This window comes from Cryptotermes secundus, unplaced genomic scaffold, assembly GCF_002891405.2.
Source record: "Cryptotermes secundus unplaced genomic scaffold, Csec_1.0 scaffold540, whole genome shotgun sequence".
Lineage (NCBI taxonomy): Eukaryota > Metazoa > Arthropoda > Insecta > Blattodea > Kalotermitidae > Cryptotermes > Cryptotermes secundus.
The window spans coordinates 1,806,461-1,823,646 of record NW_019742447.1 but is presented as its reverse complement, the minus strand read 5'-3'; the positions used below and the strand labels follow the sequence as shown (position 1 = coordinate 1,823,646).

Below are 17,186 nucleotides of genomic sequence, written 5' to 3'. Positions count from 1 at the left end.
GATAAAATTGCGTCAACTGGAGCGATAGTACATGAAGGAATGAGTTCTTCCCCCCCCCACACACACACCAGGATCGTCATAGGGGGTGACCACAGTGTTCTGCCTTAATTCGTGACATTTTTCTAAGAACTGGGTGCTATGTACTGTGCGAAATCAATCGATCGTGCAAGAATAAATTTTTGGACACCCCTCTTCTAAGAATTCCAATTGAGTGTGTTAGTGTGGCCAGCTCAGGGCAATATGATATTATAAACACAGCACATATCACGTCTCTGCTGTTTATTACTTCATAGCAAAGAAAACACGCCATTCATAACAGCTTGAACGAGGAAACCGCTCGCAAGAGCAACAGGAACTTTGCTGCAAGACAGGCATATGTAACGATGACTTAGCGCAGCTAAACTCGTGGCTTATTATCCTCTGTTCTACTGACAACAGGCCAGCAAAAAATCTAACAATCTACAGCAAAACCATCAATTATTATGGGCGTTATAACATAGGTGTGCAGCTGGACGAAACATAGACGTCGAACCCCCGCAGACAATTTAAATACCTGACGAAACATACACGTCAAACCACGCTGAACGGTTAAATAAAACTGAAAATCATACAAAAGATTTAAAAGTTTAGTATTATGTCAAAGTAACACAATTACAGGTGTGATTAATTTTCAACACACTGAATCAGTTATGAGTGAAATACAGTGACTTATTGATATGGTAAGTGCTTAGTTCTATTATTCGTTAACACACCATTGCAGCTCCAACTGCTATTCCAGCAAATCCCATTTCTGTTATTGGTGTATCAATAACTCTTTTGTCTCCATATTTCTTCCACAGTCCACGTGATATTTTATAGGCTCCATCATACATTGCCACTTCCTCACCCAGAAGAAACACTCGTTCATCACGCTCCATTTCTTCATCCAAACCAGTATTGAGAGCATCTCGTACTGTCATCTGTAAAACAAAAACACAATATTCAAATTAAACATACCACAAAACTTCTATAACACCTAAGAGCAACAAAGGACAAGTGCTGACTTGGCTTTCCACTCCATGGTCCTCATAAGAGCCCTTTTGTTGTCGCTCTTTTAAAGGCATGATCCTCTTTCACTGTTACCGCCTCATGGTCTCATGTCCTGAAGTTTCTGCTCTTCTAAACATCTACAGTTCCCACTGGCCTACAAAAACATCATCTTTTCCTCCGTATCCTGGCCCTGCCCAGTGACTCCCCTTCTACCCACTACTTCCACTTCTCTTCTATAAGCTGCCGCCATCCAATCCTCGCTCACTTCTACTCAGGAAATGGAGACAATATGATCCTCCAGTGTCAAAAACCAGAAAACCACAATAAACACAAAAGAATGTAGCAGTATACAGCATTCACTTTATGGGTTCAGTACACCATTGCTCAACCTATTTCTCTAAGACCAATTTTAATAGTATTATCCTTCCAATAATGTTTGGGTTTTCCTACCAGTCTCTTTCCTTCAGATCTTCCTACCAAAAAAACATATGCACATTCTTCTCTCCCTTGCATGCTACATGCTCTACTCATCTTATCCTCCCTCCTTGACCAGATCATTCTAATAATATATGGCAAGAAGCGCAAATTACAAAGCTTATCAATATGCACTTTTCTGCAGCCTCCTATCATTTCATCCCTCTTACATCTAAATACTCTTCTCAGCACCTCCTTCTCAAACACACTCAGTCTATGTTCTTCCTTTATTCCAAGACACCAAGTTTCATATTCACACAAAACTAAAGACAATATTATATTTTTGCACTTTTTAATCTTAATGTTTTTAGGCACCAGATGAGAAGACAAAAGGATCTGAATTTAAAAGAGTTAAGTGAATTGAATTTGCTTTTAATTCCTCATTTATCAAATTCTGATTTGTTTAGTGCTGTTTCAAAATATTTTAACTCTGCCACATTTTCAAAGGACCTATTCACTCTCTTTCGTGTTACAATTTCAGTTTGAATTCTGGTGATAAGACAACACATTCTTTTTTCTGTGTTTTCTTCTACACCAACCGCCTTACTAACTCTATTAGAGCTTCTGTTTTTTTCTATGTTGTAGTCATGTCATTCCCCAATAAATTAACATCAACAACATTGCCCAGAAGCAGACATGCCCCATTCAATTTCAATCTTACCTTGTTTTCTTTAAAGCAAAACTGAAAAGCAATTTCAACAGCGCATCTGCTTCTTACGTACCATTCAGAATAGGAACCACATCACACGTTTACCTATACGTGCTTTATTACTATATTTGGGCTCAAAGTTGTCTATGGAATCCTGGGCATCATATGAATAGCAAGCTAGTTAACCTATCAGACCATGGGACTTTCATTCCAAATCTGTAAAATTTGAAATGCATGGGATATATGCTAGGATACAGCATGTATTAAACACTCCCAACATAGACCTTGATAGTGCCAGTTTGCAACAATTTGGAAGATGTTTTAAACTTGGAATTTTCTGTTTAAAACACATTATTTTGGGACAACTGCCTAAAATCAATTCGTTGACTGCTGGCAGTTTTATAAACTTTGTTAACTGGAAACTAATCCAGTGTACTGCATTCTATAAATGAATATTCAGCCTTATATACCTTTACTCATTAGTACAACTGTGAAATGCATGTTCTGAAAAGCCTCCAAAAGCAACTCAGTATATTTAACACATCTCCAAGTACTGAAATTACAATTTTACCTCATTCTCTAGCACCATTTCTGCATTAATAACTTACTGATATGGCATTTGTCAGACCATGGGATAGTAACCACATCTGTAAAACCCCAACTGCACTACTTACCTATGTAGGTGGAGTCAGGTAGCCAAAAGCCATGGATGGCCACCAGCTTCACTATGATATGAAGTTTTCACAACATAGAAAATTCATGTTAATAACTAATTTATGACACATTAAAATCTGGTAGGTAATTACTAGTGTTTTGAAGGAACATTTACTGAATATACATCTTTAGACTAATTTCAGTATGTTTTGCTATGAAAGTCACATCACTCATAAAAATATATATTTTAAAATCGTTTTACATTCCTATTTCCACTTTTATCATGTTGTAAGGAGTACTCCTCTTGGACAGACATATTTAAAACCAAAAAAGGATATGGTTAGAATTATGCTACGTTTTAAGACCAAAGTCTCTTGCTGAAAACTATTCATGAAATTTAATACATGGTCTCTTGTCTGGGCATTTTTATCTTCATTTATGTGCTTTCTTGTAGATAACATGAACAGTTTTGGGCAAACTGAGATACAAACAACACAAACACAGAACTTAAATATGACTTCCATACCAAAAACTAACCTCGTTAGATACCAGAAAGGAAAGTTCTATATACCATCCAACCAGTCAATGATCTTCTACTTACCACAAAAAGTGTTAACCATTGCAAAGAAATATTTCAGTCAGAATTAAAGAGAGCTTCTTAATCCCACTTTCCACCCTGTACAAGCAGTGCTCTTATTACAACATCAATATTTGTTGTTATACATTCTGACGGTAACTTTCTTTTCGTATGTTATTTAATTACTTTTTCTGTATCCAGACTGTTAACAGCTAAAGTTGCCATGAATACAATGTAAACGTGATATTAACACACCAAAGACGTACACTTACATACAAGTTAAACAAAATACTGGTCTATTTTCATGATGAATATTGTTTTAATTATTTTATTTTAGTATTACAAGCACAGAGAACGGAAGTAGGAAACTTTAGAAGGAAAATTTTTTTCATACCTGCTGCGCTTCGACAATTCTTGAAGTTGAAAATGCCCGTCGCGTCAAAAATTTGGCTACATTCTGCAATGAATAAATTGACCTTCATTAGACTCTAAAACCCAATTATTGTCCATTTTTCTGTTATAGCATAAGTAGCATAAAAATATTACCACCAGAATAACACTGCCCGTGGACAAGGTCACCATCTTGATCGTTAGAGAAACGATTGCAACATCCCCATCATCCCCATTAAGGACATTGTGACCGATGGTGACTAGTGGGTCAATCGGTGTACGTCATGAAACGTGCACATGGGCATAATTGTTCTTTGCTCATGAAACACGGAATGTAAAGAATATGCATTCCTTTACGTCCCGTACCTGTCCTCAATACATATTCGGTTCTGAAAAAAAAAATTCTACCATGATTTATTCGTCTGTCTACAAAACTGATCACACATTATTCATCGCCTCGCCATTCCTTATCAGCTACACAACCTGAAAAAATTTTAACTCTCAGTTCGCATGTTCAATTATACACCAACAGTTTCAATAACCTTCCGTCCGGAATCAAAAAGGAACTTTGGGCGACGGTCAACGAAGGAAATTTTGAACCGCAACGCAACCACAAACTCCGAGAAATGTCGCCGATTTAAAGCAGAGAACTGGTTTCCAGCTTAGCAGGTACACACTGAGGAAACTTATGTTTGATTAGTTGTTCACATCATCTCGGGTGGGAATATTCGTCCGACGTAATGCGCGTATTTTTTAATTTCGTGCACGTGCCTTCTGCAATGGAAGATAATAATGCTGATCCTGTCATAATATGGTGGTAGTTGAGACAGGCTGAGATAGCGTGAGAAGAGAGGACGAGGATCATAAGGAAAATATTGGGATGTTAATTAATTTGAATTAAGTTCAATTCATTTAAATCAGGAAATATCGCGTTCACACGCGATACGGAATTTTGACATACAGTGCAACAATTTTAGCAAACTAGAAGACATCTAATGATGGCCGTACATAGCCGAACCATGTGGGAAAAGGGTGACTGTATTTAAGACGGAAATGTATGTGAAATAAATTATATATTAATGCAAGAGGATGCTCAAATACAATATTATGAAAACATTGGGTGTATCCTTTCTTCTGTGACAATATAAACTGAAGCGCTTATATTGTTTCGAAAGAACTTAACCTGGATCCGGACTCCTTCGTCTCATGAGAAATTCTAATTTGTCCTGCCTAGCACAGTGTGGGTGGCGTTTGTCTTACATACCTGGCTCTTGCTCCACTAATTGCACAAAAATAAAATTAGCAGCTTCGTTAACCTTCCGTGCCATCTTCAGGAACCAGGAACAAATGAACCACCGAAGCGCGTTTTAGAACAGCTGACTCTTGGAAACCACGCAGCAACTCAATAGCAAGAAGACTGGCATGCTCTGTTGCCAGTTAATTGAGTTTCTCAGTCTTTCCGCGAGTTGCATTGCCGTTTCTTCAATTTGCGCTGCTCCGTTCGCTACCATGTGTTCAACTCGGGGTGATAATTCTCGGAAATTGTGGTTGACAGTTTGCTTGGTGTGCTCTCGCCCTCACGCCCCTTACTAATCTAGCGTGTTGATAACCCATCGTTACGAGCTGTTACTTGGGTAACGAGCGTAACGAGAGGGAGTCTGTATTTGTCTGCAGCTTAAGTTTGTGGAAGGATGAGTGATAAATCAAATTTAGAGAAGTAAGTTAAGACTATGCCATATATGTAAGTTGTTATATCAACAGCTCTGTTAACTATAGATGCCCGTTTCATTATGTTATGTCCCCAAAAATTGTTAGTTTAGGCTGTTGGGAAGTGCATTCCGGTCCACCGTATACGAGATTTCTAACTGTGGCTTTTGCATCAGTTAATATATAAAACATCACAGAAGATCTGGAAATGCACAAAAATTTAATGCAGTAGGCATCGGTCCGTGAAAGGCGATCATTTATATACATTCAAGTCACGATTTCGTTTCGTTACCAAATTTTACGTAAACCTGCCTTAACGATAACCTCTCACCCACTAACCTTATTAAAAAAATACATTGTAATTTACCATATGCAGTGGTTTGTGTTTGGGTAATTTTATCCTTCCATTTGCGTTTTGAAATACGTTTTGTACACTGACACATTCAAAATTGAGTTCTCTTTATTCCTGAGAATTGTGATAATGCAGTTATCATGTCACATTTCATGGAGTGATATATTGCTGTATTTTGAGTACTCTGAGTAGTACTAATTATGGGTTCTTTATATTATTTAATGTCAAAATTTGTTAGAACATATGCAGTACAGTGCATGTTTTCAGGTTTTCTTAGTGGTGAGAGCTCAGGCAATGATAATGTGTAATCTTGTCAACAGATGCCAAAATTTAATGTGGTATATACATAGTACACTACTGCATTTTCTTAGGGAAGGGCTGGTGTTTATGGCAACAACCAATATGTGTTTTCAATTTTTGACACATTATGTCTATCCTTGATGGTAGAGATGGAGATGGGTTCCAAAACAATGGCATTTTACTGCATTTAGTTGTTGGTAAGGCTTGAAGTTAAACAGTTATGCAAAATAAAAGTGTTACCATACAGCTAGTCTTACTACCATCATTATTAGTACTACTTTATTCCAAAATCTAATGTTTATTTGTACAGAGTGACAGAACTCATTTTGTGGCATTATTCTGTGTAAAATAAGCACTCAGCCCTCATTTCAACCACCATTATTCATGCTTAAATTCACTGCTGTGCTGTCCAGTCTGGCTCCAGTGACTGCAACTCTTAACATCAGTTCCATGCAACAGTGGGGTAACATCAGACCCCTTTATACAGCTATGTAGTAGATTTACTTCCTTTCATACAAGTACAATTACAGGGCAACAAAAGGTTAAGCAGTTCAATGCTCTTAAGAGGATTCCATACTAGTCTACTTTGGCATATTCACTGATATGGAACTGAGCCTCAAACTTCATCTGGAATGGCTGAACCATCTCAAATAGGTTTTGAAACGAGAGGCAATATCAGAGTCTTTTGTGGATTCATTTTTGATCACACATGCATGGTAGGGATATAATTCTCAAATGTCTTGGGCCTTTGGTACATCTGTGCATGACAGTATACTTTGCTAAGCAGATATTCACAGACGTTTTCTATGGATTTGCTGCTAAACAGTGAACGTCGACGTAGCGATGTGGTATCCTGAACAATTCTAATATTTTTAACGTTTGACAATGTATATTATAGATACATATTTTAGTTATTTTAATGTGTGAACATGGCATGCAATGAACTGGTTTGACGTGGATAAGTAAGCACCTGAAGATGGCATTATTATGCCGAAACATGTAGTGCGAAGGAGAGGAGGAGATAAATGAGTGTATGCACTGCAAGACGGATTAAATAAATCATGGACTTAAATCAGTGCAACAGGACGCTAAAATATAACATTAAAAAACTTATTATTATCTGCACTTCCCATGCAATAGGAACATTTTATTAAATAAAATTCTGTCCATTTATCTGGCAGAGGGAAATGAGGAAATTCAAATGCACAGTCTATCTGCCATGCTAAGTAAGAATACAATGTTTGGTAATCTCTGATAAAAGACAGCTAGTATTTATTGCTTTTTCATTAAAGACCAAGTTCCCACAATGTCTTCATCAGTTAAACTATTTATGATCAATTTGTAAACAGTTATCTTCTGTCAACAGCAGGCAGCTCTCACATAAAGAAATTGGCTCAGCCAGTAATACTTCTCACATCTATCTGGAAGGAGTTCATATCTTGGCTGGTAAACTTACTGTTCTGAGATTTCTCATGGTTTACTCACTCTAGGCAAAAGCTTTGAAAGTACCTTAGGTTTCCTTGTAGTCTCTTCCAATCTGCTTTACAGTAATCAGCTATTTGATGCTGTATACAGTAGTGCCAACTACTGACTTACTTACTCATGGAGCTGAGCCCTTCTGGATGAGCCGCCAATTCTGCAGCTACTCAAGAATTTCCCAGCATTTTATGGAACCCGAAGGTTTATTACCGTGTTCACAAGAGCCCTCCACTGGTCCCTATCCTGAGCCAGTTCTATTCAATCCATACCATCCCATCCTATCTCTCTAAGATCAATTCTAATATTGTCCACCCACCTACGCCTTGGTCTTCCCTGTGGTCTCTTTCCTTCTGGCTTTCCCACTGATATCCTATACGCATTCCTCGTCTCCCCCATTCGTGCTACATGACCTGCCCAGCTCAACCCCCTTGACTTGATCATTATAATTATACTTGGAGAAGAGTACATGTTATGAAGCTCCTCATTATGCAGTTTTCTCCAACCTCCTGTCACTTCATCTCTCTTTGGTCCAAATATTCTCAACACCCTCAGTCTATGTTCCTCCCTTAATGTCAGAGACCAAGTTTCACACCCATACAGAACCACAGGCAAAATTATAGTTTTGTATATTCTAATTTTTATGTTTTTGGACAGCAGACGAGAAGACAAAAGGTTCTGGACTGAATGATAGCAAGCATTACCCCAGTTCAATCGCCTCTTAATTTCCTCCTGAATCAGTTTTCGATGTTATCATTGTTCCCAAATATCTGAACTGTGCCACATTTTCAAAACATCTGTTTCCTATCTCTATGTCATGATTTTGCCCTGCATTTTGGTGATGAGACAGTAACATATACTTAGTTTTCTCTGTGTTTTCTTCTAGACCACCCACTTTACTTGTGTCAATTAAAGTTTGTGTGTTTTTCTTTATGGTATCTACATTATCACCCAGTAGATTCACATCATTGGCATAGACCAACAGCTGATGTGTCCCATTTAATTTCAGTCCCATCTGGTTTCCCTGGACCTTCCTAATTGCATATTCTAAGGCAAAGTTGAAAAGGAGTGGCGATAAAGCATCTCCTTGTTTTAGACTATTTGGGATAGGAAATTTATCATACAAATGTTTACCTACACAGACTTTACTATACGTTTCGTTTAAACACATTTTAATCAACCTAACTAGTTTCATGGGTATCCCAAATTCTATTAGAATATTGTACAATACTTCCCTCCTAACTGAATCATAGGCTTTCTTGAAGTCTATGAATAGCTGATGTACTGTCTCATCATACTCCCATTTTTTCTCCAATATCTGACGAATGCAAAAGATCTGATCTGTAGTTGATCTGTTATGTCAAAACCCACACTGATGATCCCCAATAATTTCATCTATTTGGACTTAACCTTGAAAGAAGAATATTGGACAAAATTTTATATGAAGTTGATATCATTGCAAGCTCATCAATTTTGTCTTTCAGATATTCCCTCTTTTTGTTCCTGAAATTCCTGCTGGTTTCACGTCTTATATTGTTCATATTATCCCCATTTAACTTGCGTGGATCCTGTAACCACTGCAATTTGGCCTGCTTTCTTTGATCCAATAATTTTGAGCATCCTTCATCGAACCATGGGTTATGCTTCTTCGGTTCATAATAACCTAGACTCTCTTTGGCAGACATTTTTATATTCTCTCTAATAGTTTCCCAAGCTTTATTAACATCCACCTCAGTTTCCAAGTTTTCCAAAGCTGTGAACCTATCTGAGATTTCAACACAATACTGCTCTTTACCCTCTACCTCATTTAATATCTTGAGATTGAACCTCTCCATATGAACTGTGTGTGTTGTTTGCTCACTGCCAGTCTTTCCCCAACCTTTGCCACCACCAGGTAGTGGTCAGTATCACAATCTGTTGCCCTGAATCATCGGACATCAAGTATACCTGAGTGCCGTCTCCTATCTATCAAAATATGGTCTATTTGATTGTGTATCTTCCCATTAGGAGATTTCCAAGTAAATTTATGGAACTACTGACAGTAACATTAAATAAACTGTAAATAAAAATGCATAAAGAAAGAATTGTAAGCATAACTAAACTGTTTCTGACCATTTACTGATGTAATTATGTATATGTAATTCATGTTAATTTGAATTGTTGAATAGAAAATTACCGTGAAGACCGCTAATGATGAACTCTTTATAATATTATACTGTAGCATTCTAACTTTGTCGATATATTGACACTTTGACTTCATCTGTCCTCAATATAGAACACTCATGTTTTGGCCTAACTGGCCATCCGGGGTATAAGATGTTTGATAAAAGGAACCTGCTGCTGTGCTTTTCATTTTGGTGTAAAATGCTTCTAAAATATTTTATTTTACGTTATTTGGATTAACATGGTGTTGTGTATGTAATGGGTTATATTAATGTTTTATTTATAAGATAAATATTTCATGTATATTTTGTATGGGTGTGAAACTTGGTCTCTGACATTAAGGGAGGAACATAGACTGAGGGTGTTGAGAATATTTGGACTGAAGAGAGATGAAGTGACAGGTTGGAGAAAACTGCATAATGAGGAGCTTCATAACTTGTACTCTTCTCCAAGTATAATTAGAATTATCAAGTCGAGGATGAGATGGGCAGAGTATGTAGCACGAATGGAGGAAACAAGGAATACATATAGGATATTAGGAAAGCCAGAAGGAAAGAGACCACTGGGAAGATTATGGTGTAGGTGGGTGGACAATATTAAAATAGATCTGAGAGAGATAGGATGTGATGGATTGGATTGGTCTGGCTCAGGATAGGACCAGTGAAGGGCTCTTGTGAACATGGTAATGAACCTTCAGGTTCCATAAAATTCTGGGAAATTCTTGAGTAGCTGCAGAATTGTCAGCTCCCCAAGAAGGGCTCAGCTCCATTAGTAAGTATATTCTGTTGTTCTATCAATAAATTTACACAAACCAAATATACACCCATCCGACCAATAATCCACTGGAAGAACACACCTGCATATAAATTTGCAAAACATTTAACACAAATATTTTGTACCTACCTACAGAACTTCATGTATCTAATTACAGCTCTAGAAACCACAGAAATTGACAGACACAAGAGGAGATATGATTAGTGGTCTGATTAGGTGTGATGGGTCATGTTGTGACAGGAGCAGGGCACTGTAACTCGTCTAGCCTTTAACTTCATACCTAAAATTTAAAAAAAAAATCTGGCCAATGATTTAAGTGCTGGGACTAGTCACAGGTGGACAGTTATGACCTCCATGTAAGACATTCCTTTACTTTATAAAGACAAAAGGCCTAATACATACAATACATTTGGGATATTTCTTTGTAATGACAAAAACCTGAACTGCTTCTATATAATGGTGCTGTAAGAACTAGTCTTAATGAAAAGAGCAATAAAATAAAGTTTTTAAAACTTATATTTGGATTTTTACCAACAGCAGTAGTAGCTCTGGGCTTTCACGAGGGAATGCTAGTTTTGTCTAGCTTTTACTAGTAACATCTGATAGGAGCTGATTCATGAGTTTACTCTAACATACTCGTATATAAGAACAATGGTACAAAACAGACTAGTGAAGCAGATTATAGGGCACAAGATAAGGGGGAAGAGAAGTTTGGAAAGACAACTGAAGACATAGGAAGCTGTAGGTTCTAATACCTGACGGGATATCAGTTTATAGACTGAATCTTTCAGTGATGGTGAATTTATTGTAGGTAATATGTTTTGGTGAAGATATAATTTGGTAAAGGAATTGAAGCAGATGAATCATATTAATGGACCAGTGGCATACACTGTCACTTGTCTAATACTGCTTTAAGTTATATGTAGTTCCAATTTCCAATCAAGTGAAACAGATACCTGTATTTCAGATGTGGAGATTATGTATAATGTTAAAATCCATAATTATGAACAGAGGCATTCTTGAAAGTGTCTGAATTACAGTTGTATGTATGGTGTGTTATATATTTCAGACTTGCTGAGGAAGAACTTCTGCGGGAAGCACGACGAGGTGCCTTGAGGGCAGCTGTTGGTGGTGCTTTGGCATGGCAGAAATGTCCCCTACCTCCCACAAACAAGCGCTTTTTGTCTAATGTGATTCAGTACACACTAAATGCCAATAAGTTGAAAGAAGAACGTAAAATGAAGAAATCTGAACTGATTAAACATTGCTCTGAATATTCAGTTCGGAAAAGAAACTATCCTAACATCTCAGAATCGAACAGGAAAAGAACCAGGAATGATACATACAGTGTTCAGTATGATGGAGAAAAGCAAGAGACAAATAAGAGAAGAGTTGATAGTAAACACAATTCTTGATACATACGAGTCATTGTCTGTGTGATTTTTTGTTTTATATTACACCTCATTATGCCGATTACTGATATATGCACTGGAATATAAACTATCAAGATGAAGAAATCTGTGCAGAACAAAGCTAGGTTGGAGAGGTCAGCTTCATCTAATGCATTTAGGAAACGGCAGTTAAGCCCGATTACACATATATTCAATCCTGGAGCATGATATTTAGGCAAATATGACTTGTTTAAGAATGAATGTCTAGCATGTGCAGCCTGTCTGGTAGATACTGACCATTTTCTAGTGCTAAAATCTGAATGTGTAGACCATTACTTCATTGTCTCCATACAACTTACAGAGTGGGGGCTGCTTTACTATTATCTTACAATATAAGAGTATCTAGGGTTATAGAAAACATCAAGAACTGTATATGGTTTCCTGCTAACTGAATGTAACACTTCCCAATTACTGATGAGCAAGTTAAGTAATTTTTCTGTGTACAGGATCTGTTTGTGTTAGCTCTGAAGAGTTTTGAAGTCTTTGTATGTGGTGCTCAGCACAGACACTTCTCATATTAATGTATACATGGTTATTAAAGAAATACATTGACTCAGACCTTTGCCAGAGTTAGTGACACTGTCTGTTAGTGTTCATTGTAAAACTGGAGCATTGCATATTTTCACTTTACTGTAAATATTAAATGTAATGAAGCTGTTCTGAAGCTGACCACAGTAATAATTTGTAAATGAAGGAAGAAATGTCTTACTTCATCCTTGCAGTCTTTATAGATGTACACTTATGTAAGTTTTAACCACATGTCAGATTGCACTGATTGGCAAACTACAGTAATGGCACAGTACATCAATTATTTACTCAACTGAAGGTTCCTGACATTTTCAGCTTCAATACAAAGAAATACTACAGGTACATGCAGAATCAGCATTTGCCAACAGTTCAACCCTTTACAATATTATATTTAAGCATCCTGTTGCACTCTACACGATAAATGACACAAATTCCGTCCCAAGTGCAAACAATATATATTATATGTTTTGATCTTGTTCTTTCTACACTACATGTTTCGGCCTCTATCGGCCATCATCAGGTGTATACTCTTAACGTTGCTGCCACACTGACCCCAGTCTAAAATTTAACATTTAAAAACACAATGTCATATTCTTCGTATTATCAACATCTACATCGTTGATATATGTCTGGTATGTAGATTATGTTGCACACGTCAAATTTTGATATTCTTGTAGTAGCACTTTAAAAATCTTTAGTTATGATGTTTTTAAAACCTTTTAAATTTTCTCTAAATTTTAAATTTAAAATTTAAAATTCTTAGGGTTACANAGTGTGAAAACAAGAACTAGCCGCTCCAGCACTTAGACATAGGGCGTGTAACCCTAAGAATTTTAAATTTTAAATTTAAAATTTAGAGAAAATTTAAAAGGTTTGAAAAACATCATAACTAAAGATTTTTAAAGTGCTACTACAAGAATATCAAATTTGACGTGTGCAACATAATCTACATACCAGACATATATCAACGATGTAGATGTTGATAATACGAAGAATATGACATTGTGTTTTTAAATGTTAAATTTTAGACTGGGGTCAGTGTGGCAGCAACGTTAAGAGTATACACCTGATGATGGCCGATAGAGGCCGAAACATGTAGTGTAGAAAGAACAAGATCAAAACATATAATATATATTGTTTGCACTTGGGACGGAATTTGTGTCATTTATAGTTCAACCCTTATTGTTCTGCTACCAACATTATGAGTATTACAGGTTTGAATAGCATAAGATAAAATGCTTCTCTGGATAAATGCCAAATTAAACCTATTTAACTCTGGTATAAAAATAAAATTTTCACCAGGAGGGAATTTTATGCAACCAAATGTGGTCATCTCTCCCAAGGACCTGTCACACCCTTGTAGTTTTGTCTTCAATTAAAAATGTAATATTTGTCCCTATTGTTACATAAATCATTGAGTTCCCAGTGTCACTTCAACATCAGAAACTACTGCATAATCTCCATGCCTTCCCTAACTTTGGTGTGCTTTTCTTATTCTGTACTGTTTCATGGTCTTGGAACATTGGCCTGTAATATCAGATAACAAGAGTACAAGAACTCATTGATTTGGGTTGACACACTTTGTCTGGTTGCTGCTAGAAGCTATGCTGATTAGGCTTATATTCACCAGCTCTTCAAATTCTGTAGCAAGTATTTGCTCTGTGTGGTTGGAATACATGGTCAGCTAGCCAAATGACCATCATTGTCACTTAATTATTACACTGCCACTTGGCCAACCTAATTAGGTCACCCCACTGGATTCATCGCTGCCTAAGAAATGTCTGATGGTTGTTCATTTATTTTTGATTTCATTTATTTATTCACACATTCTGTAGACCACAAGGATGAAGAAAGGCATTTCTCTGTGGAGTTTTAGTATCTACTGTGGTATTTATTCTTCATGGTCTGTGGCCATCATGTTAGGGGAAAGCAGTGGGCAAACAGGTTTAAAAGCCATGCATTTCGCTGTAATGTGCTAGTTCATAACTACTGTTATAATGAGAAACATGTCATACTTACTCAGTACCCTCTTTTATCACATGTACAAAAATGAGTGGATCTTGTAGGTTTTTAAAATGATCAATGATTGAATTTCACACAGGGAGCATACCTTACCAATGGCTAGCAGTAGTCAGTATGCTGGGATTCCACTTACCCTGGCATTGTTTCTTGATAAAGCATTCCCCATGTTCATTATTAACAGCACACAAGTTTGTAGATGCTGAGAAGTCCTTCAACAAGTGACATGCCATTTTCTGCCTTCAACTTTCCAAGGAAATTTGTAGTCACTGTTTTAAATGCTCTCTGAGCTGCATTATCAAATTAAGTTTCATCAGTTACATTGCATATATCCCTGTTATCCTTCTAACCTCACTGATTCTTGAAAGTTTCTGTTTCAAATAGAGAAACCCACTGTGATTTTGATCCATAGCCTCAAAAATTGTCCATTAAACCAAATTTAATATGCAGTGGCAGGAAGAAAACTTTTCCTGGATTGACTAATGACATATTTAGCCATGGAATTCATGCCTGTCAAAGCACTCAGTGTTTCTCTGAGTAATAACTTTCCCCTGCTTGGCTGTACCATTCACAGGAAACAACAGATATGCCACAGATATTTATCATATCAGTGTATTTTGTAGGCAGGTGCATATTATCATGATTCCTTTAAATGATTTCCATGAAAGGGGCCACATTATTATTGTACGCTAAATAGCCTTCGTGGGAAAAAATGTTAAAAAGTCTTTATTCTAGAACAAGGGTCTCCAAACTACGGCCCACGAAAGAACTGTGCAGAAATGTGCCAATTGAACTAATTTTCCAATGAGTACTGGTAAAAAAAAATACTTGTTCATAGATTTCAAATTCATTAATTAAGATTGTGTTTAAAATATACTGATATTCCATACTGTTAATATTAATATTATTCGCAATTTTACTAATTATGGACCGTGTACTGCGCGGTATTTCTTCGTACTTGTCCGTCCTCGATCGGCAGTGTCACTTCATGGCAATGTAAGTAGCGCGAGCAGTTCGTTACTAGCAGTCTTATGCACAAGACTTCTTGCAGTGGTGCAGTGTAATTGTAACAGATCATCACCTCAATTTAATCAGATTTTAAGAATGCAAAAAGAGTTCCATCATTCACATTAATTGTTTTCTTTTATAATTTGTGATGAAAATATGAGCATTTGCTGCTGTCTGTTGTCATTAATGTACGATAATTTATTCTCACGTACTTTGTATTTAGTTTATGAAATTCTTTGCTTTCAATAAAACTCATATACCTAGAGTTATTAATTTCTCATTTTATCCGGCCCATTGGAAGTGCTGAATTACCTAATGTGGCCCGCGTTTCGAAAAGTTTGGAGACCCCTGTTCTAGAAGAACAAAGATATTGTGACATGCTGCACTATGGAAGACACCCCCTCCCTCCCCAGTGGTGACGTGGTGGCATCGGAGCGCTGTCGTTACTACGGTAACAGGCAAGTCAACACTCCTTCCCCTTCCCCCGCCAGTGGTGATGTAACACCTTTGGAGCGTTGCCATTGCTACAGTAATAGGCCAGTCAACACCCATTTCCCCGCGGTGACATAACACGGGACGCTGCAGTTGCTACATAGCCGTAAACAACTCCCGGCAGCGAAGCCCAGCAACGCCGGTAAACATGCGACTAGGCAACAAGGAAGCAAGGCGTTTTCCTGTTGTCCGGCTGAGGGTTTATAAGAGAACTACACTGCCTATGAAGCGAGTTAAAGTGTAGCAGCCGCCGAAGACAGTTGGAATCTAGCAGTGGTAGCGGAAAGAATAATACCGGAACGTGTGATTAGAAGTGATAGCGTGAGAAGTAGATGCTTGGCTCACAAGAGAAATGATTGGGAGTGTGTGATTGTGTGATACATTGACACTTGTATAACTCCCGTATCCTACTGTGAATACGTGTAGACTACTGAAGATAGAGTGTGTAGGGTTGTAAAGTGTGTAAACCCGTAAGAGTGTTAATTAATTGTAGCCAAGACTTGTAGTTTGTTAAATAAACCAATTAACAATCTGAATGGCATCTTCAGTGGCAAAAACACATTACAGTATCTTGCTGCCTTTTCTTGAGAAATGCAGCTTTCAATCTGGAATCCAAAAGTTCAGATTCGTTTTTGTCAAATTCCTATCGTGGTCAAGACTGCAATGTGTGCCTGAGGAATTCCCGTGCTTTAAAAGTGAATCAAAAGCATATGGATTTCCCACACGTAATCCCCACTGAGCTTTGTCATTACATGTTATGTCACATTTATTTTAACCACCTGTACACCGCATTTCTGGTGGCTTTGGTGTTTTAAAATCTTCACTTTATAAAATATACTTTATAGCTGAGGGTAAATTTCTGGCATTGTACCATATGCTTAGACTTCACAGTAATCCCTAATATGTGGGTTAAGTAGAAATTACAACCTGTAAAATTGTTTTTCAGTTGTCTCCATATCACTGGAACAGTGAATGGCATTTGATAAAAGCCACTTAAACAGGCTGTCAGAAGTATTGAACATGTACAAAGGGGGACCCAAAAATAACCGGAACCGACCTGTTGCGCTCGCATGCTTTGTAGTTACGAGTTGTGCTGCTAGGTGGTGTTAGCTGGGGGTCTCCCGCAACTGTTAGTGAGCTGGC

General features: G+C 37.3%; 2 protein-coding genes across 3 annotated transcripts in view; one reads left to right on the top strand and one right to left on the bottom strand.

The window, feature by feature from the left end:
* The window catches only part of LOC111873187 (pyruvate dehydrogenase E1 component subunit beta, mitochondrial), a 26,866-nt gene extending 21,742 nt beyond the window's left edge, over nt 1-5,124 (bottom strand). Inside the window, exons 1-4 of one of the 2 annotated variants that reach the window (XM_023867694.2) lie at nt 4,257-4,405; nt 3,930-4,162; nt 3,778-3,840; nt 753-959 (exon numbers count right to left, since the gene is read on the bottom strand). In XM_023867694.2, the coding sequence (XP_023723462.1) occupies nt 753-959; nt 3,778-3,840; nt 3,930-3,965 (306 nt within the window). In that variant the 5' untranslated portion in view covers nt 3,966-4,162; nt 4,257-4,405. Of the gene's footprint in view, nt 1-752; nt 960-3,777; nt 3,841-3,929; nt 4,163-4,256; nt 4,406-5,037 lie in introns of those variants that run through there. The other variant, XM_023867695.2, reaches the window with a different exon arrangement.
* A 144-nt stretch (nt 5,125-5,268) lies between these two features.
* On the top strand, nt 5,269-12,559 carry LOC111873188 (protein POLR1D-like). Its single transcript, XM_023867696.2, has 2 exons — nt 5,269-5,490; nt 11,615-12,559. The coding sequence occupies exons 1-2, from the start codon at nt 5,465-5,467 to the stop codon at nt 11,958-11,960; spliced, it is 372 nt and encodes a 123-aa protein (XP_023723464.1). The 5' UTR covers nt 5,269-5,464; the 3' UTR covers nt 11,961-12,559.
* The last annotated feature ends 4,627 nt before the right edge of the window (nt 12,560-17,186 follow it).

Bases quoted from the DNA above. Each gene is read 5' to 3' on its own strand.
- LOC111873188 (XM_023867696.2), top strand. From the start codon at position 5,465: ATGAGTGATAAATCAAATTTAGAGAA. The intron at 5,491-11,614 runs GTAAGTTAAGAC...TATATATTTCAG, and splicing joins GATAAATCAAATTTAGAGAA to ACTTGCTGAGGAAGAACTTC.